We start from the raw sequence: 24,321 nt of genomic DNA, 5'->3' as shown, positions 1-24,321 counted from the left end.
CTTGAAAGTCCTCAGCACCCCAGGGAGAGCCCACTAAGCCAGGTCCAGGGTGCTTGTCTTGGATTCCAGGCACTCTGCAAACATCTGGTCATTGGCTCTAGGCTGGCTGACATAGCATAGACTGTGTAAAAACAAACAATGCAATATTAAGCCTCAGGGAGATTAGCACATAATAACGTGGCTTGCTTAAGGAAGTTATTAAGGGAAAAAAAGGAATGGGAAAATTCTGTGAATTTTGTGAAAAGGAGTCTGAATCAACATTTTCCACTGAGTGGGGTTTTTATTTAATTTTGCTACATAGAGTCAGGCATCCCTTAATGATAGGACTGCGTGCTGATAACTGTGTCAAGGGATTCTGTCATTGCGTGAACATCGCAGAGTAAACACACACAAACCTGGATGAAATAGCCTCCTGCATGCCCAGGCTGTGTGGCACAGCCGATTGCTCCCAGGCCACACCCCAGCGCAGCACATTGCTGTAGTGTTACAGTGTCAGAATCTTACAGGATCACTGGTGTGCAGGGGCCATAGTTGACTGGATTGCCATTTTGAGGCACATGACTATAATTGCTTCCAGTCTAAGGGGAGGTCCACCATCTAAGTTAGTTTGAGGCATTTCCCCTTGAAAACTCTGAAAAGTTGGAGACATATGCTTAGGTGGAATTCTCTTACCTGATATACTTACTCATTTTTTGTAAATTTGCTTTTCCATAGTCTGCACATCTGTCCCTATTGTCGCCATGAAGACTGGAAACTTGAGTGTAAAAACAGTGTTCTTTTCAGAAATCACATACTTACACCTCAAATAGGGCCTGGCAGAGAGCGGGAGCTTCATAAATACGTGTCTGCTTAATGAATGAATGAGGGAACTGAGGTTACAGCAGTGTGTTTCTTGAAAGCATCTGATTAGAAATTATCCGTCTACACAGATGTTTCTTGACTCACAATGGGATTGCAGCCTGATAAATTCACCATAAGTTGCATATTGTAGGTTAGAAATGCAGTGCAATTAATCTACCTAACCTGCCACACATCATAGCTTAGCCTAGCCTTGAACATGCTCAGAACACTTGCATGAGTCTATAGTTGGGCAAAATGATCTAACGGGAAGCCTATTTTATAATAAAGTGTTGATGGCTCAGTGCCTGTGGCTCAAGTGGCCAAGGTGCCAGCCACATACACCTAAGGTGGTGAGTTCGAATATAGCCCAGGCCCGCCAAACAACAATGATGGCTGCAAACAAAAAATAGCTGGGCGTTGTGGTGGGTGCCTGTGGTCCCAGCCACTTTGGAGGCTGAGGCAGGAGACTGCCTTGAGCTCAGAAGTTGGAGGTTGCTGTGAGCTGTGCACTCTACCCAGGGGGACAGCTGGAGGCTCCTATCTCAAAAAAAAAAAAAACAGTATTGAATATCTCGTGTATAATTTATTAAATACTAACCTGAAAACGAAACACTGAGTGGCTGTATGGTTTCCATGGGAGGTGGATTGTCAGGGAATTCTAAGTTGAACCACTGTAAGACAGGGACCAATTGTACCAGCAAACATCTGTAGAGGGCTAGATAGTAAGTGATTCAGGCTTTGTGGACCATGCAGGCTGCAGTGCATCAGCTTGTCGCTCTCATTTTAGGTGCAAAAGTGGACAACATGAAAGGGGGTGGCTGTGTTGGGATTCAGCTTTCTTTATGAAAACAGGCAGGGAGCTGGCTCTGGCCCATTGGTTGCAGTTTATCCTGATCTACACAGACACACACCGGCTTGATACAAATGTCAGGTATCACTGAGATAAAAAGCAGAGATTTCAAGAAGCTGTGAGTAGCAGAGACAGCTCTCTGTATTTGCCAGATTCTGTTTCACTTTCAACCTGAGCACACGGGAAGGCGTCATTGCCTACCCTCCCTGCGCTCAGCTGGAACCTAGTTCTTGACTAGTTCTGGCCAATGAACTGTCAAGAGCAAAGCCCACCTTGTCTAGATCTGGCCCGCCCCTGAGCACTGCTCTCTTCCCTCCCTTGCAGACTGGGTGCAAATAATCTAGTGGGTATTCCAGGGCTCTTGACATTAGTGGTGCCACCTGCTAGAGTGAGCCTGATAACCATGTGGAGGTGGGGGTGTCTTCTCCAACCCATGATCTCCTATTGGACTGTGAAGGAATATAAGGCAAATGTGTGTTGTTAAGGCACTGGAGTTTGGAAGTGGTTACTTTGTCTTCCCTCCTGATAGTATGTCTGGGCTCAGATCTGGATAAAGGAAAGAAACTGAAAAGTTAAGAAGAGCTTAGAGCAGTTTTCTCCAGGCCCAACCACCTCCTGCAGTTTTGACTGGGGAGAAGGGGAATGAGGAGATTTGGGTGCTTATAGTCTTTTGGAAAGTGAATATAGAAAGTGGTACTGCAGTTTGGGTCTGAGAAACTGGGGCTTTGAAGAGGGAGCCTCAGGGTAGGGTGGGAACAACAGAAATACGGAGACAGGAGTAAGCACTTGAACCACACCCATGCGCATGTCCAGGATTTGCCCTGGCACCTTTGGTATATGGTTCATCTCTGTTACTGGTTACTGTGGATTTCTTTGAGCCAGCCTAGAACCTCCTTCCCTCATTTCTCCCTCTCTTTGGGTGTATGAAGTAAAATTTAATAGCATCCCTAATAAACCAATACCAAAACCTCAGTAGCTTAGCAAAATGAAGTCGATTTCTTAGTTGTGTCCATCTCAGTTCAATGTGAGTTTGTAAGGGGCATGGGGCAGTGGGCTCTGCTCCACGCAGCCTCTCAAGATCTAGGTTCCTGTCATCTCAGGCCTCCCCCTTCTCTTGGTCCTCACTGTCCCCTTCTGTCAGCTGAGAAATGGGCTAAGAAAGAGTGGAATGGGATTGCACAGGAGGAATCTGAAGGCCAGGATTGGTTATGCCACGCATCACTTCAGCCTGGATTCCTCACTCAGAACTCAGGCCCACCTGACTGCCAGGTAGGCTGGGTATAGTATGACCTGAGAGCCCAGCAGGAAAATAAAACAGATTTGATGCACCCCTAGCCATCTGCGTCTAAGGGAAAATACTATGAGATCCCAACAACTGACTTAACAAATAACATTTTGAAACCTACTTGTCCTTGAACTGAGACCTTACCATTTTTTTGATTTTTTTTTTTTTTTGCTGTGTATGTATTTTTTTTTTAAATAGCTATAAACCTCGTGTTTAAAAAATTACTGTTATCCTTCCTTGTCTGGAAAAGACACAGACAGAATCCAACACAAGTGAGAGAATGAGATTTCTGACAGCTGAACGTGACTCCACAGGAAGCCAGCAGGTGGGGGACCAAAGCCCAGAGCAGTTAGTACTTTCCCTATGGAGGGCTCTGTGGTCTCTTACCCTTTCTGCCCTTCTGCCTTTCCCTGCCCAGTCCTGGCCTTCTCAGCAGCAGGGCCCTGCCCACTGGGAAGAATTGGGGCGGGTACTGGCGTAGACCCTGCCAACCTCCCAGCAGCAGGCTGCTGATTCTGCACAGGAATGAAAAAGACAGATCTTCCTCCTGCTAAACTGAACCATCTCTTAGAACACACAACAATTTTGATGTGCTAAAAAATGAAACTCTTATTAACTAGAGGAGAAGGGGGAGGAATGAGATGGTGACAGGGACAAAAATCCCCATCTTCCTACATAATACGACCATGTTATGTAGCCTCTGGGCACGTACAAATAGATGGGCCCTAAGAAGATATTTTTCTGAGAGGAGAGGCAGCCTCCACCGACCAAATATGCTGGTTCTTTTATGGAGAGTCTTGAGGGGGGTAGGGGAGCAGACACTGTTTGGTAAGTCATACCTTGTCTTTGTTCCACTGGCGGCACAGGAGCTTTCCAAAGCATCTTAGAGGTGGGAGTGTTACGGAAAAGATGTAGCGAAGAGCTGGTCTGTTCACCCCCACACATGCAAGGTGCCATCTTTGGCAAGCACAGGCAAGAGTCCGTGTTTCTGGTGGCAAGAACTGGGGGTGCTGGTGGGACACAGCCAGCTTCTCCTTCATCCATCAGGCCACCTTCATTAGCTTACCCTTGCACTCACCCCCAATTGAAAGGTCTCCTTTGTGTGTGTGTGTGTTGTAGTGCCCACCCCAAGGCAGAGCTGTCATCCTGAAATTCTCCAGGGTGGGGCCTATTTACATTCCCGGTACCAACCCTGGATCCTGCCAGGGCACCATATGACACTGTGCACCGAGGGCAGCCAGAGCTCGGCTGGGTCTGGGACATTTAGGTCACCCCAACTAAGGCCCAAGCTATTATCTTCCCTGGACCTAAAGTTATAGGGGGGGTTTGCCCTTATGTAGAATTGAATGGACCATAACGTGAGCTTCTGCACATCAGTTTGGGGTTGCTCAGAGTGCCCTGGGATAATGGACTCACCATAGGGACTGCCCTGTATGTGGTTGCTGGAGCCGTGAAGGAGGCCTGGGAAGGCTGTTGCCTCTGCACACTACCTATCTAGGTCACTAGGGGTCAGCAGAACTGGCAATCAGGGAGAAAAGCTGCGTGTGAAGCAGGGTGGAGCAAAGACAGGTGGGAACCTGCAAAGGGGAAGCAGGGCCCATGAACACAAAGTGGATCCGGGGGGAAGTGGCCTCTGCCACCATCTTGACAGTGCGGGTGACTCCGAGAAGACGCTGGCACACTGTGCCATAAACCTGCTCCTGCCGTGTCTCTACCCCAAGACGTGATAGATAAGCTGAGCCAGGGTTTGGAGGAGCTGAAGGAGAGGATCCAAGCAGGATCTGGGCGAGCTGAGGGCGCCGGTAAGGTTGACCGGAGATCAGCCACACCGTTTGTGAGCAGAAGCAGACCTCTGCCCTCCAGAGCCTGGCAGCCGCTGTTCACGTCACATTACTTCTATGGCCAGCCCTGACCCAAACTGAAACGTGGAGGGGGGTTCTGGGAAACAGCCAAGTTAGCGCAGTGCTGGGTGGCACACGCCTGCCCTCAGTTGCACTACTAACACTCGCTAGAGCTGCAGGTGTTTGTGCCAAAGTAATGCATCCCAGCAACCTTCGGAAAGATCCTTTTTAGTGAAACCCGAAAGTTTGGGTTTATAGGAAAAGATAAAGTAACTTGACTTTTCATGTCAATACTCTGTGGCCAGTGAATTCTGTTGTTTTTTGTTGTTGAACAAAGAAGGAGAAAGAGGACAAAGATTGTAGTAGAAATGATGATTTCTGTTGAATCGTGAATTGGGTTTAAAAAACTTACTTTCTATTCTGAGTGTCATGGAAAGCTGTAGAAATCTAGTTAAATATGCAAGGTTTGCAATACTTGGGTGGGGGGCAGTGCCACGGCACTGGGGTGAGTCCTGCTAGTGCCCAGAGTCTTCAGAGAAGCTGGGAATTGATCAAAAGAAGCTGGAAAACCAAATTTTTTTACATGAAATCTTAATAAGTAAATGGTCATTTTTACAAGTATTCCAGAAGTACGTGAAAAGTTTTATTTGGAATGTACCAAAACTATCTCCATCAGTCAAATTGCTGATAATACGTGAATTGTCTACATCTTCCCTGAACGTTTGTTTGTCTTTCAGTTACGGGGAGAGGTACGTTAAAATCTCCCATTTGATGAACCTTTGTCTATTTCTCCATTTCAGTCTGTGAAATGTTGCTCTTTTGAGTCTATTTTAAGTTGCACACAGACTTCATAGACACCTCGTCTTGTATGCCTGTGTTATTGGCTGCACAAAACGTGAAAACGCTTATGTCTTTCTGAATCTTGTTGTCTCTTGATATTTTCTTCTGTCTCTAATTACATTTTCACCTGAAATTTTACTTTTATATTAACAGAAAGACTTTAGCTTCCTTTGGGTTAGTGTTTGCGTAGCCCATGTTACCCATCTTTTTTCTCGTCTCCTGTCTATGGAAGTGTCTTATCTACTTACGCTTATTTTGGTGCTATGCTGGACATATACTCGTAGTCAAATGCTCCACCTCTGAGCTATACCCCCCACACACATATTTGAAAAAATAATTGGAGGGTGAAGATGTTATCTTCCAAACTGTAAAAGGGGAGTTACCTTTTCTTTTGCCAGGTGCCTGGAGGTTGTCAATTTCTGAGGTTATGATGATTCCAAGCAGAGCTGCAACCCTCTAAGGCCTGCCCTGTGGCTCCCAATGCAGAGCCAGAGGACTTATGAGAGATTTTCACTCTTGCCAACCCTTAAATCTCAATCCCTGGTACCCTAGCCCTGTGATGTTAAAAGGAGCTGCTCAATCATCAACTTTTCCTTCCAGAATAGGCAGAAAGAACCCCCAATGCCAGACTCAACTGCTTACGCACGGTCTTCCCCTCTATTCTGGCTCAGCAATTATTTACTATTTCATCAGCTTTTTAATACTTTCAAGCATCTTTTAAAAAAATTGTCTATCATTTCTTGCTGCTCTTAGTGGGAGAGTTTATCCAAATTTCTTAGTCATCCTTTACCAGAAGTAGAAGTGCCTTGTTTATTTTCTATGGAAAAATACTTTCTCTGGCATAGTTGATGGGCATTTTCTTTATAATGCAATAATTTTTGTTTGTTTGATTTTGAGACAGAGTCTCACTCTGTTGCCCTGGGTTGAATGCCCTGGTTTCGTCATAGCTCACAGTAACCTCAGACTCTTGGGCTCAAGAGATCTCAGCCTCCTGAATAGTTGAGGCTCCAGGTGCCCGCCGGGACACTGGTTATTTTTTTTATTTTTAGTAGAGATGGGGGTCTCACTCTTGCTCAGCCTGGTCTTAAACTTCTGAGCTCAAACAATCCTTCTGCCTTGGCCTCCTGGAGTACTAGGATTATAGCTGTGAGCCACTGAGCCCAGTTATAATGTGATGCTTGAGATGCTTCAAAACATAATGGTTATGAGACACTGAAATTTCACTTCATAATTTTTTTTTGAGACCGTCTCTCACTATGTCTCCCTTGGTCGAGTGCTGTGGTGTCACAACTCACAGCAACCTCAAACTCTTGGTCTTAAGCCATTCTCTTGCCTCAGCCTCTCAAGTAGCTGGCACTATAGGTGCCCACCACAATACCCAGCTATTTTTTTGTTGTAGTTGTCATAATTGTTTAGCAGGTCTGGATCAGGTTCCAACCCGCCAGCCCCAGTATATGTGGCCAGACCCTAGCTGCTGAAGTATAGGTGCCAAACCTATAGTTGAATTTTTGGTAACCCATGTATGGTGATCTTGGACCTCAGGGTAGTTTTTGGAACAAAGAGAGAGAGGTGATTGTGCAAAAGTTGGAAGTACTATGCTACAAAGAACTCTTAATCGTATATTTTATCTTAATCTCTCTTGTTTATAAAACCCTTGTGTAGTTTATAGGTATTCGATATCACAGTAGATACTTGAAACATTCAATTTTTTTATTGTGGATGATACGTTAACGAATATTAATTTTAAGCAAAATGTCCACTAGACAGGAGGAAATAGCTCAAGAGATCTATTGTACATTATGCTAAATTAGTAACAATGTGTTGTATATTTAAAAATTGCTAAGAGGGTCGATTTTAAGTGCTCTCACCACAAAGCAGTAAGTATTGTAATACAGATACTAAACGGCTTGACTTAGCCATTCCACAATGTATACCTATATCAAAACATCATATTTTATATAATAAATATTTACAACTGTGTCAATTCAAAAATACCTAAATAAGTACAAATGCAAAAAGTTTCACAAAGTGTTTCATTATCTAATGAAAGGACAAGAACTCTAGCTTAATTGGGAGAGTCAGCCTTGAAGAGAAAGCTCTGAGCCCACTGACTGGGGCCTTGATGGTGTGGAGGCCCCTCGTGGTGAGGATGTGGAGGAGATGGGGCTGCCCGCTGGGCTTGGCAGGGACTGTCACCAGCAGCCGTGGATCCCTGCGTGGACCTGGCAAGGCATCACTTCATCAGCAGCTTCTTTTACTGCTAGCCTGGGAATCTCTGAGCGAAACACACATGGAGGACATCTGTTTTCCTTGTTCTCCCTTCAGAGCAGTGAAAATGATGGTTTTGTTTGAGAAAGGAAAGGCAGGACCGCCAGCTATGAGCTCAGTGTTTTGAGAGCCTGCTCATGTTTCTGGATCTGCTGAGTTTGCTCCTGTAATATTTACTCCTTTGAGACTGATTTTCTTTTTCTGTTTCAATTAAACGAATGCGTTAGGCAATTTCAACTCAATATGCTCCCCAAGCCAGGGACCCCCCATGAGCTACAGGCTCATTTTATTCCTCTGCTTCTTGGACATCTCCACTGAGACGCTGGCCGCCTCAAACCAGCATGTCCCCTACCCAGGATATGACATCTCCCTAACCCTGCTCCACTTCTGACTTTATGAGATAAAGAAGCTAGTCGGAAATGACACAAAATGTTCCCCACATTGTGGGAGGGTCCCCTTGCTTTTACAGCACGTGCGCTGTGGAGGCTGTCAAAGGTGCCTGTTAAATGCCCATGGAGCCCGGTTAGCCAAGCTGGGGGGAAATAGGCACAAAGCTCCCTCTTAACAACACACAGACATTATTAGAGTATATAAAAATCATATTCTATAGTTCAATAGAAAATTTATTTTATTTTATTTTTTGACTGCAAACTCCTGCCTCAGCCTCCCAAGTAGCTGGACCACAAGGAGCCTGCCACAATTTCTGGCTCTTTTTTCTAATTTTAGTAGAGATGGGATCCCACTTTTGCTCAGTCTGGTCTTGGATTCTTGGACTCAAGGGATCCTTCTGCCTCATCCTCCCAGAATGCTAAGATCACAGGCATGATCCATAGTACCTGGCCGAAATTTTTATTTAAATGAAGGTAATAGATTACCTAATACTTGACCCTGAAATGCTCTGTGGGCCCTTGGCTGTCACTCCGTTGTCTATCTGTCCTCACAACGAAGTAGGACCAAAGAACAAACCCTTGTCCAGGCCAGGCTTGTTCAGAGTGACAAAAATGACTTCATTCAGTGAAGAACTTTTCCAGATAATGGTGACTAAAGAAATACAACTACGAAAGACAGCATGCGATTCTAGATTGGGCTCCAGACCAGATAAGGGACGTTCATGGAACAAATGGCAAACTTTGGGTGAGGTCTGAAGATAAGATAGATAATAATATTGTGCCAGTGTTAATCTCTAGATTTTGATCATTACACTGTGATCATACTGCTCATGGAAGTCACTCAGGAGGCCTGAGTGATGGAGGCCCCATCTCGTCTCGTGCTCCCAGAAGCCCCAGGCCAGATGAAAGGCAATGTGGTGAATTGCTCACTGACTCTTTATGAAGTTTCTCCCCTGAATAAACAGAAGTGACTTCTAGTCTCATTTTGAAGTACGACCCTACACTGGGTCTGAGGAGGAGAGGCAGAAATATGGGGTGTCCCAAAAGTCCCCCCTAAAGTTGCCAAACATAGGGAAATTGGAGCTAACTATACCTAAGTATAGTAAATATTTTGTAAATAAAGGTACAAATTGTTTAGCTACAATTTCTCATTTTCTCTACTGGGGACCTACTTGGGTGGAAAGAGGGAGATGAATACCGTCCAGGCTCTCGGTTCATCCTCTTCTCTGGCCCACAGGGCACCCAGCGGGCAGCATCAGGAATCAGGGTTTACTGGGCTACAAATATGTCCTATTTTTGCAAACAAAAAATAACTTTTTGGCATCTGCTACAATAATAAAGGCTAGTTCTATATATATTCGAGTAATACTTTATAATTCAGGTTTCCCTGAAAATCACTGCTCATTTTACAAGTGGGGATGCTGAAGTAGGTAGCTTGTTACGGTCCTTCAATTTCCTGGTTGCATTACTTAGAATTATCAGTCCTGATTCCTGATCCTGCGGTGCTTCCCACCACCTCCTCCTGCCTATACCTTGTTTCAGACCCCACCGGAAGGATCCCACAGTCTTGGGGAAGAGTATTTGTGATTCTGTGTGTGTGTGTGTGTGTGTGTGAGAGATGGATGTGGAGTAAAATCATGTTGACTTAGAGCCTTTGGTTTTGCCTTGAGCCAAGTGAATCTTTAAGATCCTTGTTTTCTCTGTGGCTTCCTGCGGGGTGATTCCAAGGATGAGCTGTGCAAGATCAAAGCAGCTGTTCAGGAGGTGCCCTATAAACTTGAGATCACAGCTACCAAGCAGTTGCTTTGCTGATTCACAGCTGCCAGTGAACGCAGGATGGTGCACATGTGTAATACTCCCTGGGAGATGCGGGAAGTGGGAGGGGAGAAGAGCCTTGGGGTCCTGTCTGTCTGGCGAGGTTTGTCTGTCCTTCAGAACCACCAGCCAAGGGAGGGCTGCTGAGACTTTGGAGACAATGCGTGGCCATGCTGTGCATGCAGGCCGGCCTGATCATTTTTGCTTTCTAAGGTTTGGAAGGAGTTCTGGCCTCAGGCTCGCCTTCCCTTGGTTAGATGAGGTGGTGTAGGTAGAATCCTTGGTGTACAGTGAGTGGCCGGTAAACCAGAACTACTATGGTAACATCATAATAATTACATAGTAATGAGCTTAACAATTACTGCAAGGGAGCCATAATCATTTAATAAGTATGGCAACAATACATTTATAACAATCAGTGGCATGGAGGGGCAGTGGGAGGGGTTGGCCCAGTGGGAAAGAGTCTTCTCAGGAACTCATGGTAGATGGTGAGAAGTGTACGGGGTGGAACTCTCTGTACTTTCCCCTCAATTTTGCTGTGAACCTGAAACTGCTCTAAAATGTAAAGCCTATTCAACGAATTTTTTCATAAAGGAAAGAGAAAAGGCTAGAGATTCACTGATATTTTTGTTTTTCAGTTCTCTAAAGACAACACCCTCCTTATTGCCCATACCCAGGGTGAACCCGCTCCTCCTGCCCACCCCTGGGTGCCACTGAGGATGGTTATTTCTGAATGGCCCCCTTGGCGGCGCAGATATTCACATGAGCAGAATGTTAAGGAGGAAGTAACTTTGCTGGTAGGATGCTGTGCCAGTGTTTCTTCATTCGCCCCTTGGTGCTGAATGCCGGTGAAGCTGGCCCCAGGGAGCCCCAGGGCGCCCCAGGGCGCTGCTGGGAGCAGGGTGTGGGGCTCTCGGTGGGTTCTGCGCTGAGCTAAGGAGCCACATCATCTCCACCTGTGAGCAGCCCTGGGCAGGCACCCTCCGCACACCCCTCAGCAGCTAATGAGCTCTCCTGAACCAGTAAACCAGGTCAAGTCTCATCCCCCAGTCACCAGCAGGTGGGCTTCCTTTACTTTGCTTATTGAAAGGTACTCTTTTCTTTTACAGGAAAATGCCCAGATGATCAGGGAGGTGGAAGTAGACAAGGTCTCTATGCTCTCAAGGGACCAGGCAGAGGCCATCAAGCAGCTCTGGCAGGACCCGGGAATCCAGGAGTGCTACGACAGGCGGCGGGAGTACCAGCTGTCCGACTCCACCAAGTAGTGAGTACAGAGCCGCCCAGCTGCCCCAGGCTGGCCCCCAGCCTCCTGCAGGAGACTGTTAAACTGGGGTGCGCAGCCCCTACACCACCTCTCTCTGCTTTTCTGTATCCCCGGACTTCTTGGGTCTGTCTCTTACCACCTCCTAAAACCCTTCAGTCACTGTCACGCCAGGTGTCTCTTCTTGTCCGCACCCGCCTGTTCCGTGTTTTAAGACTGCCATTTTCAATGAGAGACTCAGTGAAATTGAGAGTTCCTTAGGCCCTAAGGGGACTGATCTCATCTGGGTGCTGAAATGATCATATTTAAACAAGGAGGACACCTACTTTGGCTTCCAGTTTCCTCCTCCCAATATCTACCTTTCTGGTTTCCCCTTCAGAAGCCAGCAGGTCCATTTGCTCTAAAATCTTAAATTCAAGAGCTCAGGCCAGCAGGTCCGCCACCATCAGCAGCTGGTCTGGTGCTGCCCTCTAGTGGGGAAGATAGTAGTTTGCGCTTATGGGAAGATGAATCTCACTCTTTTGTTGACTGCCTGCAAAGGTTTGGATCCATAAAGATGGAGTTCTAAATCACTGATTCCTGAAGACAGAAAGATTTCTATTTAGATAGCCTGGATGTAAGCTGTCCCATGGAAATCACAGATTTTCATTTTCTTAAGAATTTCCCAAATGCCTCCTTTAGCCAGGTCACTGGGCACATAGTTTGATCATAGTCCTTCTCTTAAGAGGTGATGACTCTTGCTGCTCTAGCTTGGCTCTTTCATGCCTGCCCCTTATCATTTTCCATCTTCTGAGGGCTCTGAAGTCCTTTCCTGAGATCCTCCCTCTTCCCTTCAGACCCTGCCATCACCCTCTGAGCTGGTTGTGGGGGGGTGGGGGTGGGGAGGGTGGCTTTGTCTCCATGTCTAGATGAGCCATGGGAGCAAGGAATCTGGAATTGTCTCCTGTGGTGTAGATGGAACCTCCTCTGGCATTTATCCCAGGCTGAGAATTCAAAGTCATTAATCCAGGTTGGGACATTTAGATGCAAAAAAGCATCAAGTCAGGAAAATAACAGAAAACCTGGTAAGGAGTTAGGTCTGCATAGAAAAGAGAAGGAAGGAAGAAAAAAATCCCTGAGAGGAGGAAGAACTACCTGACAGCCCAAGGAGCAGTGACAGCACAAAGGCAGAACCAGCACAGCCCTTTCTGAGACGGCCTGGTGCTCCTTGTTTCTGAAGGCCCAGGGGATTGGCTAGGGCTGTGCTGCAGACCCACATGGGGAGGCCCACCAGCACAGCTGGGAGATGCATTGTAACCCTGAGAGCTGGGCAAGGCCCCTGAGAGGTAGGTGGGAGTGGCTAAGAAGGGTGGACAGGGCTGCCACAGAGAAAGTGGCTCCCTGAAACCCAGACAATCACCCGCATTCAGAACTGGCAGGACTTGAGGCCCCCGTGCTTTTCCTCCATGTGGGTCAGCGAGTCTCAGTCACTTTGCCTATTTGGATATGTGTCTATTTCAGAAAAATTTGACGTGTGCTTGTGCCATGCCAGCTACTGTGGTAAGGGCTGCAGGTACAACTACTGCTCCCTGCTCTCAGTTTGGTGGAGAAGACAGGCATAAATCAAAGACTCACACGTTGAAGTACAGGCGAAACAGCCATGAGCCATGAGGGTGGTAACTGGGCAAGAGTAGACTTGGGGTGCGGTGGGTCATGCAAGGCTGACCCAGCGTTTTGCCTTGGATGGGAAGGCTGTGTGGAGAGCAGGGTTTTCCTGTGGCCAGTTGGTTGGTGTCCAGGTTGACCTCTTAGCCCCTGACATCACTGTGCTAGGAGAAGGCAGGGCCAACCTTGGCTTGTAGGGGCCTCTCAATCTCCCAACTCCATTGGTGGCCAGGGAATGAGTTAAAGTTATTTTACTAAAAAGTGCATTTGATATGGGCCTTAAAGTTTGTTTCTTTTCCAAAAACGTATTCTCCTATTTTACTATAGAAAAAATGATATATTTAAACTCAGGGCTTTAATAGATGGCAAAAAATAATCTAAGGCAAGTTTTGGGTTATTTTAGGAGATTTTAGTTTCTCACTCTCTATAACAGGAAAACATTTTCTTGATTGCTATTATTTTGAATTTCCCCTTGGCTTGTTTTATATCTGTATATTTTCTTAGAAACCCTAGTTCATTGAGCAAGAGCAGGCATTATATAACTTTCCTGGGTGAGGGTGAGTAGGAGGGGGGAGGACAGATGGGGAGTCAGAAAGAGCCGCTTCCAACAGCCTACTAGTCCTCCAGTCCCTCTGTGTCTCTCAGAGGCCAAATGGGTGTGATGGGGTTTAGAACTCTGGACTAGGAGGAGTGATCTGCACATTGCCAGAGGCTCGGGAAAGTGCTTGTCATCCATATAATCTTCACAACAGTTCTAGGAAAGGTGGAGAAGCCTGGCCCAGGGCTGGCTCTCAAGAACATCATTGATGGAATTCATGTGTCTCTGTGGAGGGGTCACTGTGACTTGGGGGTGACTGCCTTTGAGGAGGGTGGACACTTCTCCCTTCCCCAGAAGGAGGCTCAGCTCCACATCCTCTGATTCTGCAGCTACCTGACAGACATCGACCGCATCGCCACGCCATCGTTTGTGCCCACGCAGCAGGATGTGCTCCGTGTCCGTGTGCCCACCACTGGCATCATCGAGTATCCATTTGACTTGGAAGACATCATCTTTCGGTAAGACTGTCTCCCTAATGCGGTCCATTAACAACAGGTCTTCCCAGGCTTGGAAGTCCCCAGAGGGATTCTTAAAGTTGTTATTCCTGAGCAGGGGTTCTGTCTCTTAGGGCAGAATGATCTCCTGTGCCACAGGGCATTTAAAATTGTGTTAGGTCACAAGTCCTGGAATGAGAGGGACTCAGCTTCCCCTTCCCCTTAGAGAAGAGTTTCCTTGCTGGAAACTGGAATCAATCTTACTTGAGACACCCTCCCCCCTACATTTACTTCTGTAATCCACAAATTGAATATACTTATTACTGACACCTTTCCCTTAAAGCTGAATAATATTTCTCTTCCTTTCTGTTTCCTTCTCCAAGATCTGTCCTAAAGAAACATGTGTATTCAAATTGCATAAAAGAATATATACAAACTACTTACCGCTGTGCAAAAATGTATGCGTTCCCACTTACAAACACAGGGAATGCTTTTTGGGTGACTTAAGTAGATCTCGACTGTATTTAATCATGGTAAAAAATGAATAATAATAATGTGGGGCATACGCATAGCACTGCAAATTTCCAAACACTTCTGTAACCCTCATTTCCCTTGTTCCTAACAATTATTACACTTGCTTTTCTAGCTGAGACAGTACAAGGCCATTCTTCCCACATCCAGGTCCTGTCTTATCCCCAGTTAGGTCTCAGTACTTCTTCAGAACTGTCATACTGGGGGAGTCTTCTGGTCCAGCCCCATAGCAGGTATCCTGTATCTTTGTTCGCAGATCTCTGATTTTAATGGTCACTCCCTGTGCCTGTCTACCCATGAATTTATCTAAACCTTTTCAGTCAGCTGCCTGATTGCAATTTCCAAAACCTCTAAGAGGGGTTCCCAAAGTTTCTGTTTTAAGAAAGACTTTCCATTTCTTCTAAATTTATCTTTTCTGGGCTTTGGTGAATGGGTGTTGCACTTCTTTCTGGAATCTGGCAATAGGTTTAACATTCCCAACCAGTGACGTATTCTTTCACAGCTCAGAGCGCCTCCCCCAGTGGGATCCTTCTGAATGAAGGATTCTGACCTTTGAGATGGAGGCCGGTATAGAATGACTTCTTTCAAGCCCTACCTCTTGACAATTGCAGTGTCCCTTTCCTGCTGTGAAGTGGCACAGCACAGCCAGCCTTGGAGTCATTATTGTAGGAGTGGCTGTGCCTCTGGGCAAGGGCTGGGGTGGAGTTTTGGTCATCTTTCCAGCACCTTCCTAGACAACAGTCCTAGGGAATTGGCTTGGGTACCACCAACCACACTGGTCCAGTGTCTTCAAGGATTGGGATATGAGGGGTGAGGAAGTGGCAAGGTGGGACTTGGCAGGTTGTGGGCTGCATCTGCCTCCTATGTATTTTCTTTGGCCCACTGTTATTATGAAATTTAGAGCTAACATTTAAATACGGGGATGTTTCACCTAAAGCAGTTGATATCTTGTTTCTCCTGAAGAGCCAGAGGATCTTGTCATGGGGAGCCTGCATTTGTCTCCTACAGTGGCTGCAGTTCTGCACCAGCCCTCCCCTGTCCACTACCTGGCCTCAGGCAGTGTGGGCTTTTGTGCTTCAGAGAGGCCCACTTGGCTCATTTCCATAAACTGCCTGACTTCTGGAGCATTCATGTTTGGGATTCCTGGGGTGGGGGGCCTGTACATCTTTCCCAAAGACACAGATAAAGTCCTTGGATTTCCATATTGGGCAGAGGACACTTGCCTACCTTTATGGGAAAGTAGATGGCATCTGCTAAAGCAGAAAAGATTAGATAAATGAGAGTAGCCATGAAAACAGAAATGGGCTCAGGGCCCACAGAAAGCCAAGGGGCCCAGGAGATTGCTGGCTTTGCCGCTCCTTTTCTATCTGGTGCTTGGCAGAAAACCCCTGGGATGTTTGTGTTTTCTGCCTGGACTATGGCAGCAGCTTCCTAACCAGTGTCCCCAAGCAGGCTCCCCTGGAGTCACCTTTGCATCTGGCCCCAGGAATTCCATTTATACTCTGTGCCTCCTTTGCGAGGGAACATTCAGGGGTCCCTCACTGCTAAAGCACAGGTGTTCGAACTTTGGAGACACAGGATCCCTTCCCTCTTAAAAATTACTGAAGACCCCAACGAGCACTGATTTCCATGGTGTGTGATTCATGTCCTTGAGGGATCTGTGTTTCTATTGAACAGGATGGTGGATGTTGGCGGCCAGCGGTCTGAAAGACGGAAATGGATTCACTGCTTTGAGAGCGTCACTTCCATTATTTTCTTGGTCGCTCTGAGCGAATATGACCAGGTCCTGGCTGAGTGTAACAATGAGGTAGGCTGGGTGGGGAATGTAGGTAGCTGTGGAAGCCAGAGACCTATTTCTGTGGTTTCCACGTCAGCTAATAGACGCTCTTCCTTAGGGTAAATAGTCTCATTATTCAAACTGTAGTCCGTGGACTAGCAGCCTAGGGTCACCTGGGTGCTGTTACAATCGCAAATCTACCGTATCGATCCAGATGAAGTCAGAATCTACATTTTAACATGATCAGAGGAAATTCAAATACATAAGAAGGATTGAACATCAAATAGCCTGGAACCCCAGTTCTCAAACCTGGGTACATCCTGGGATTCCCTGAATAACTTAAAAACCCTGGCTCCGCACCCATAGCACAGTGGGTACAGCACCAGCCATCTACATCCAGGCTGGCAGGTTCAAACCCAGCCCAGGCCAGCTAAGCAACAGTGACAAATGCAGCAGAAAAGTAGCCGGGCGTTGTGGCAGGCACCTGTAGTTCCATCTACTTGGGAAGCTGAGGCAAGGGTGAGACTCTGTCTCAAAAACAAAACAAAACAAAACAAAAAACCCTGAGTCTGATGAGCCCAACCCCAGTGATTCAGATTTAATTGGTGGCGGGTGTGGCCTGAGCATAGTAATTTTTAAAAACACCTCCTTGGGTCAATCTCATGTGCTGGTAAGATTAGAAATCATTCAAAAGGAGAGGTTCTCTCTTTGGCAGCAAGTGGAATCTCTTGGACTTCACACTAGAGATTCATATTTATTGGGGTTAAGTTGGGGGTTTCTTTTCTAAGCCCCTCAGGGATTCTAATGAACAGCCAGAGTTGAGCAACACCGTGGCTAACATATTTTACCGAGCACAGGCTTCCCAGCCTCTATCTGCCCATGACACTCCCACGTTCAGTCCCTAGTGGAGTCCTGGGCTGCCTGGGATGGCATCTGCCTTTACTTCCCCTGGGAAGGACTTGCTCAGGGCAATCTGGGACTGACCCAGTGTCCCCTCAGAGCTTCCACAGCACTGACTGAGTCCAAATACATTAGCTGGACATGCCTGGGAAGTGACAGGGTCATCCCAGTGACTATGTCATCTTGGGGGTGTCTTCTATGGAATACTAATGTCTTCCCCATGGTCTTTTCCCTTGAACTTGCACAAGACTTTTTGACCTTTTAGAAAGATGTCTTGTTTCCAGGGCATTAAAGTAAATCAATAAAGAACTCTGTCTAGCATTAGGCAGTAACTATGAGCAAACCGTACCTTGTATTTCTTGAGAGCAGACTTTTCTCAGAGGAGCACAGCTACATTACCTAATTAGTGGAGGATTAACCCAATTTCTTCTATCACTGTGCAAGGAACAGAAATCTGCCTAGCTCACCCAAGTGGGGGAATTTTTTTTTTTAAGACACCTGGTTATCGATATAAATTAGCTCCAACTCTGTCTCAAAATTATTTGTAACATTTCTCAGGAAACGTGTGCAAGGGACTAGTATCTGAGCCCAGTATGCTTAGAAATTAAATAATTTCTTTTTTCCTAAAGATCACAAAGTATTTTGTGAAAAATTAAGTGGGTGCCACTCCTAAATTTCCCCTCCTGGTTGTGGGTATTATAGCCATTCAGTATGTTGTACAGGAATTTTTTTCATATATCTTATGAAGATCATTACTGATAAGATCATAATGCATTTAAAGAAGTTTTAAAAATAGGTGAGGGGTTGTTACTGTGGTAATGCATTCCAGATCTTAATTCCTAAAGCATATTGCATGGGAGAAAGAGCCTGGGCAGCTGGCAGCTGTAGGGAAGTAGAGATTATGGAATGTCTCTCTAGAACATGTGTGCTGAGCTTTCACATTTTCCAGTCTGGTCCTTTCCCTTTGTAAAGGGAAGTTGTTTTTTATCCTCCTAGAAATATTGGCAAGTGGGCCCAATGAGGTGGCTCGTGCCTATAATCCTAGCATGCTGAGAGGCCGAGATGAGAGGACTGCTTGAGGTCAAGAGTTTGAGACCAGCCTGAGCAAGAACAAGATCCCATCTCTACAAAAAAAATTGTAAAAATTAGCTGGCTTTTGTGGTGCAGCCTGTAGTCCCAGCTACTTGGAGGCTGAACCAAGAGGATTGTTTGAGCCTTGGAGTTTGAGGTCGCAGTGAGCTATAAGGATGCCACTGCACTCTAGCTGGAGAAATAGAGCCTCTGACTAAAAAAAAAAAAAAAGTGGGGCGAGGGAGAGCAACATGGCAGTGGTATCCAGAACAAGTATTGTCACCAGCTGAGATCTGTATGTGCCCTGTCTACTCTCTATAAGTATGAGCACTTAATATTTTCTTTCATATGTCTAATGTTTAGAAATTATTACTATCTTTCTATATAATCTTTACCAGGTCCCACTATTATACAGGTCTGGGAGAGTTATTTAAATGTTCTAAACAGCAGTGTGCTCATCCGTTACATGGGGACAGTGTCATGCTTGTAAAATGGAGCACAGAGTAGGCTCAGGTGCACTGATGCCTTCTACCTGCCTTCCTCCCAAGGCTCCTTCTGGAACTCACAGCCAACTGAAGTGACCATCTCTGGTCTGAAGCTGGCACTCCCCACCTGGTCATCCCAATGTTTACACAACACAGAAAACCTGTCAAATGTGGGCATGAACCTTCCTTTTCCAAGTTGCACTAAAGCCTCTTTTATTTCCTTACATGTTTGTTTGGGGCTAGAGAAGAGATCTTGGGGTGCAGTAGGTGATGGTGGAGGAGGGGAGTAATCAGAAGTGGGAGACCAGGTGCTGGTGGCCCTACATACACACCAGCCTCAGCAGAGCAGGGACTCAGACTGCAGCCGAGTGAGAGGAGGACGGAGAGACTAGCAATTTGGCATGTTGTTTTCAAAAGGTTATTGCTTTCTAGTTTATTCCAAGTCCCTTGTTTCTTCCTTAGAACCGCATGGAAGAGAGCAAAGCCTTATTTAAAACCATCATCACCTACCCCTGGTTTCTGAACTCATCTGTGATTTTGTTCTTAAATAAGAAAGATCTTTTGGAGGAGAAAATCATGTACTCTCATCTAATTAGCTATTTCCCAGAATACACAGGTAAGTGTTGATCTTGGGGACAGAGTTTCTGTGTTGGTCTCCCAAGCATTAGTCCAGAGGCAGCACGGCCCAGCTCCCAGGGGCTCCCTGAGCTGCCTGGAGCACCCTCTCTCCCCAGCTCCACCTCTGAAGGGAAGCCCTAGCTGCGCCACATGTGTCACCACCTCAGCACCTCCACACATGCCCCTCAGAGCCCGGAGGACACTCGCTAACTCCACTCACCGCCTACAGTAGTGTAAGACCGGCTGAGGCTGCTCCTCCTCTGGAGGCCAGTGCCCCCCCCCCCCCACCCCGCCGCCCAGTGTGCTTCACAGTGGAGGTGCTGCCTGCTCCTCTGGCTCTTGCATCTTGACGGTGTATAGTATCCTTGTATACAGCTGTCCGCTAACTCAAGGGCAGAGCTGTGCCAGGTTATCTCTGCGTTCCTCTAGCCAGTCAGAGCACCTGGTGCTTCTGACATGTAGGTTAAAGTGTGGCAGTCCTCATTCCCAGACACAGGGGACTCTTAAGTTCTTTATTTATAACCTGTCCAGGGCAGGAAAGTTTAGTGCCCTACTGCTGATTTACTTTAGGTATAAGAGGACTCAATATCACTGATAGAGAATTAGAGCCCTCAAGCTTTAAATCAATCTTTAATAATGTTAGTTTCCACATTCTTCCCTTTCTCCTAGCCCACATCTGTCTGTATAAGTTAATAAAGATTCTTTCTCTTAAAAAGTGATCCAAATCTGCAAATTTAATTGGGTCACTATTTTTAATCAAATCACCTTCGAGTACAATTTTTAGGTACCCAAGAACACTTAAAAATGTTACTATTTCATGGGTTCATAATGAGACGCAATAAAAATAATGTTTCAGGTAAACTATTCCCCAGAAATACAGACAGATCAAAGGATCCCCAGTAAGAACAAGAGTGCCTTAAAAAGGGTTTTGGGAGGACATGATGGGGACCCTTTCTTATTCCTCTGATTATATTTGTGTCTAGGACCAAAGCAAGATGTGAAAGCAGCCAGAGACTTTATCCTGAAGCTTTACCAAGATCAGAATCCTGACAAAGAGAAAGTCATCTACTCCCACTTCACATGTGCTACAGATACAGAGAATATCCGCTTTGTGTTTGCTGCTGTCAAAGACACAATTCTACAACTAAACCTGAGGGAATTCAACCTCGTTTAAAAGCTGCTGCCCATTCCTCCCCTGGAACAAAGACATGTTCACAAGCTCCTCTTGTTTTATTTGCAAGTGCTTCTGACGTCACCTGAGCCAGCCCCTGTGCCAGGCACCCGTCACAGGGACAGAGAGGATGATGGGACTTGGACGATTTTTGAGTTTACCAAAATATTTAAAGGTCTTTAATTCTCAAATTGTTTTTATAATTCTCTCCTTGGCTTTTGGCTGTAAGAGTTTGTGTAATTTTTGAAGTTGGTATTTTATGGAATTTTTAAAGGCCACTGTGATTTGCTGTTTATTTTTAAATTAAACTCAATTAAACTAAAAATAGCCATTAAAAATTATGTAACAGAGGGGCTGGTTGATTTATAGATCATGCCTTGAGACCTCTAGAATTAATGTGGGTGACTTTTTTTTTTTAAAAAGAATATTAATGGGTTTGAAGCTTTTTATCAACTTGTATAAGAGAGATTTCTAACTGAGGGTTTTTCTGTCTTCACACTGAAGTATGACTTAATATGCCACCAAAGATTTTTTTTACAACAGTTCTTTGTGCGTTAACTTTCTAAGCTAAGTTAATACATCAGCATATCTAATAGTTTTGCCACAATTTGATAAGCATGAAGCCCAAGTTGACAAATGGGCCATAGATGGTGTATGTACGCTGGTGTATGTGTGTACACATACATCCCCCCCCCCCCAAAGTATATGACCAGGTCTTGTAAACTTCTGAAATGGCTAAAAACCCAAGTGGTGGTGGCCACCACAGATTGCTATGTTTGAATGATGTTTGCTGTGCCTTTCTGAGTAGGCTAAAGAATATACCATTCTGCTATTAACACTGGATTCCGTTGTGTTTCTCAGAGGTCATGGTTGATTGGTTTGCTCCAGAAAAGGAAAATACTGAGGTCTGAATTGTTGGTAACTCAAAATTTTTAAGTTTCCTCTTTTTGGGGCAAGTCTATACTCATGTTGGCCTGCCCTTGACAGCGGGCTGGGCAAAGCAACAGCAAAACCCCCTGGGAAGCACAGAATGCTTCCCACTAAACACCCAAGGCATGTTTGTGTCTACCTTCTATCTGAGGGGCACATGCACGCACATACACAAAAATACATTTGGGGATTTAAGGTGAGATAAATACATTTGAAATCAGTCTACATGACATGTCGGGTTGGCCCTGTACTGCATCAGCATTCCTACAGCTGCCTTTCAGCCAGTTGTTGAACTGTTATGTTCTTATTTTGTGGGAAACATTTCAAATGTGAAGCTAGTAAAGAAGATCATCAGTGCTGGGAAAAAGTGAAGTTGTGCCTATATGTAACGATGCTACGCTAGTGATACTATACTTTAAAAAGAATCCTCACTCCAGAGATAAGTGCAATAGCAAGAATGTTTGTGGAACGTGACCAATGTTAAAATTTATCTGGGACAGTCAAGGGCCACAAATAGCCAAGGTAGTTTTGCACAAGAGAAGAAAGGGATATCCTGTAGCTCTTCAAGATATCTAGAAACGTAAGGGCGGCGCCTGTGGCTCAGTGGGCAGGGCACCGGCCCCATATGCTGAGGGTGGCAGGTTCTAACCCGGCCCCAGCCAAACTGCAACAAAAAATAGCCAGGTGTTGTGGCGGGTGCCTGTAGTTCCAGCTACTTGGGAGGCTGAGGGAAGAGAATTGCCTAAGCCCAGGAGTTGGAGGTTGCTGTTGAGCTGTGTGACTCCCATGGCACTCTACCAAGGGTGATAAAGTGAAATTCTTGTGTTTACCAAAAAAAAAAAAAAGAAAAGAAAGAAACATAAAAAGCAAGAAAACTCCTCCCCTCCCTCCCAGTGGAATCAAGCTATGGCCAATTAATATATGAAAAGAGCTCAAGAGAATCCAGTAATCAGTTAGGGAAATTAAGTAATATGGAATCCTGTTTCAGGCAGTTTCTAGCATTGAGTTATTGGCTGACAAAGCATAAAAGAAACTGATGGCTTTATGATCACTCTAGTTGCACAGAGCTATCTGAAATTAATCATTCAAATCATTAATAATAATCATTTTCTTAAGGCCAAACCTCTCCATGTCAGAAGTGACTTAATCACCTCTGCCAATACTGATTCTGCAGGTAGAAAATTCTCCCCTAGTGCTTTCAAAATATATCCATTAACAACCCAGTGCCCATCAACATATGAATGGATTAATAAACTGTGGTGTATGTAATATATACTATGGAATACTCTTCAGCCATAAAAAGATGGAGATTTTCTATCTTTTTTATTTACCTGGATGGATGTGAGGAACATTCATTTTATTACTGAGTACATGGGATGCCCAAGGTACCTTACTAAATTGACATTAAAGGATTAACAATTACAGGCAGCCCACATGAGAGGGAAAAACAAATTCAAGAAGAGGGGAAGAGGTTTGGTAGGTCCTCACCTGACAGGTACAATGTAGGGGCATATGGCACACCTCTTGGGTGAAGGACTCAACTACAATTCAGACTTTTCAGAATTCACCGAAACAATGTAAGCTAGTTGTATGTACCCTCATACTAAACTGAAATAAAAATACTTTACTGAGATGAACCATTTACAGTTTTCTTAGGTCACAGGCACAGCACTGATAGTTAAGAATTTACTAAGTATTACATTTAAAATCAGAAAACTTTTAGTCAGCAATAACCACATGGGGCTGAAATGCTGTATGTTTTGGAAAACTGGGATCTTGGGCAACCTGTTATTCACATTCATTTAGGCCCCAGTGAGGGTTGAATTTGGGTAAGGGAAGGCGATTGATATTATTTCTAGTTCTAGCCCCAAACTAAAAACAGAAGCACATTGAAGATCAGAAATCTTTATTTGACTCAATTTATTTGAAAAAGGTATACATGGTTAAAATGGGCTGTCATTTTACCATGCAATCCAAATCTACCAAATACCAAGAAACATTGTTTAGAAAAAAGTCATTAGTAAGAATGATTAACCAATGCTTAGGAAAAAACAAAAAGACCAGGCCAGTTTCAAGAGGAAGAACTTCACTGTAAACATTAGTGTTTATAGATTATCTTATCAAAATGTGCAAAAGCAAGGCAGAGACTGTAACAGGCAACTGAGTGGAGCCTCAGAAAAGAGGGATAAGGAACAGAGACGTGAAGGAAATATTGCAGCAATGCAAAAATAATTATAATACTATCATAACCAATGACATGTTCGGCAAAGAATAAGCATTCCAAAGACAGAGCACAGACTATTTGGTCAATAGAAAAATTAGTAAGAGACAGTATTCTTCAAGTGCACTTTTCCTGAAAATTTCATTGATATATATAATGCACAAGTCACATAGAGAGATGATCATTTTAAAAAGGCTTCACAATCTGACCTTGTAACAAGTCCCAGGTATAACTTCTAAGTTTGTGAGTGTGAGTAGAACATAATTGATACTGAAAATATTTCAGTACAACAGATGCCATATTTTTACTTCACTGTTTTTCAGTCTAAGACTTGGGAACCTTTGGGTAACCAACTGAATGCTGAAGTATGAAGGCCTAACAGAAACGCTGAGGTTTCCCAATATGTAAATTTTAAGTAAATTCTGATTATTAGACATTTCATTGTACCAGTCTCACAGGGTTTCTTGTTACAAGGACTTACCTGGAAGGAAAATATTATCAAGGTATCAGAGTAATCCTAAATGAATAGTTCAGTGACAGATTTTCTATCAG

The 24,321-nt window shown here is 44.9% G+C and overlaps 1 protein-coding gene across 1 annotated transcript in view; it reads left to right on the top strand.

The window, feature by feature from the left end:
• GNA14 (G protein subunit alpha 14) overlaps positions 1–20,964 on the top strand; it is a 197,129-nt gene extending 176,165 nt beyond the window's left edge. The window contains exons 3-7 of the mRNA XM_003782965.1: positions 11,238–11,392; positions 13,961–14,089; positions 16,274–16,403; positions 19,292–19,445; positions 20,431–20,964. Of these exons, the coding sequence (XP_003783013.1) occupies positions 11,238–11,392; positions 13,961–14,089; positions 16,274–16,403; positions 19,292–19,445; positions 20,431–20,621 (759 nt within the window). The 3' untranslated portion in view covers positions 20,622–20,964. The remainder of the gene's footprint in view (positions 1–11,237; positions 11,393–13,960; positions 14,090–16,273; positions 16,404–19,291; positions 19,446–20,430) is intronic.
• The last annotated feature ends 3,357 nt before the right edge of the window (positions 20,965–24,321 follow it).

The sequence above is a fragment of the Otolemur garnettii genome, unplaced genomic scaffold (assembly GCF_000181295.1).
Source record: "Otolemur garnettii isolate 467f Iridium unplaced genomic scaffold, OtoGar3 scaffold00006, whole genome shotgun sequence".
Lineage (NCBI taxonomy): Eukaryota > Metazoa > Chordata > Mammalia > Primates > Galagidae > Otolemur > Otolemur garnettii.
Note: the sequence above shows the minus strand (reverse complement) of the source record. Positions and strands in the feature narration are given on the sequence as shown.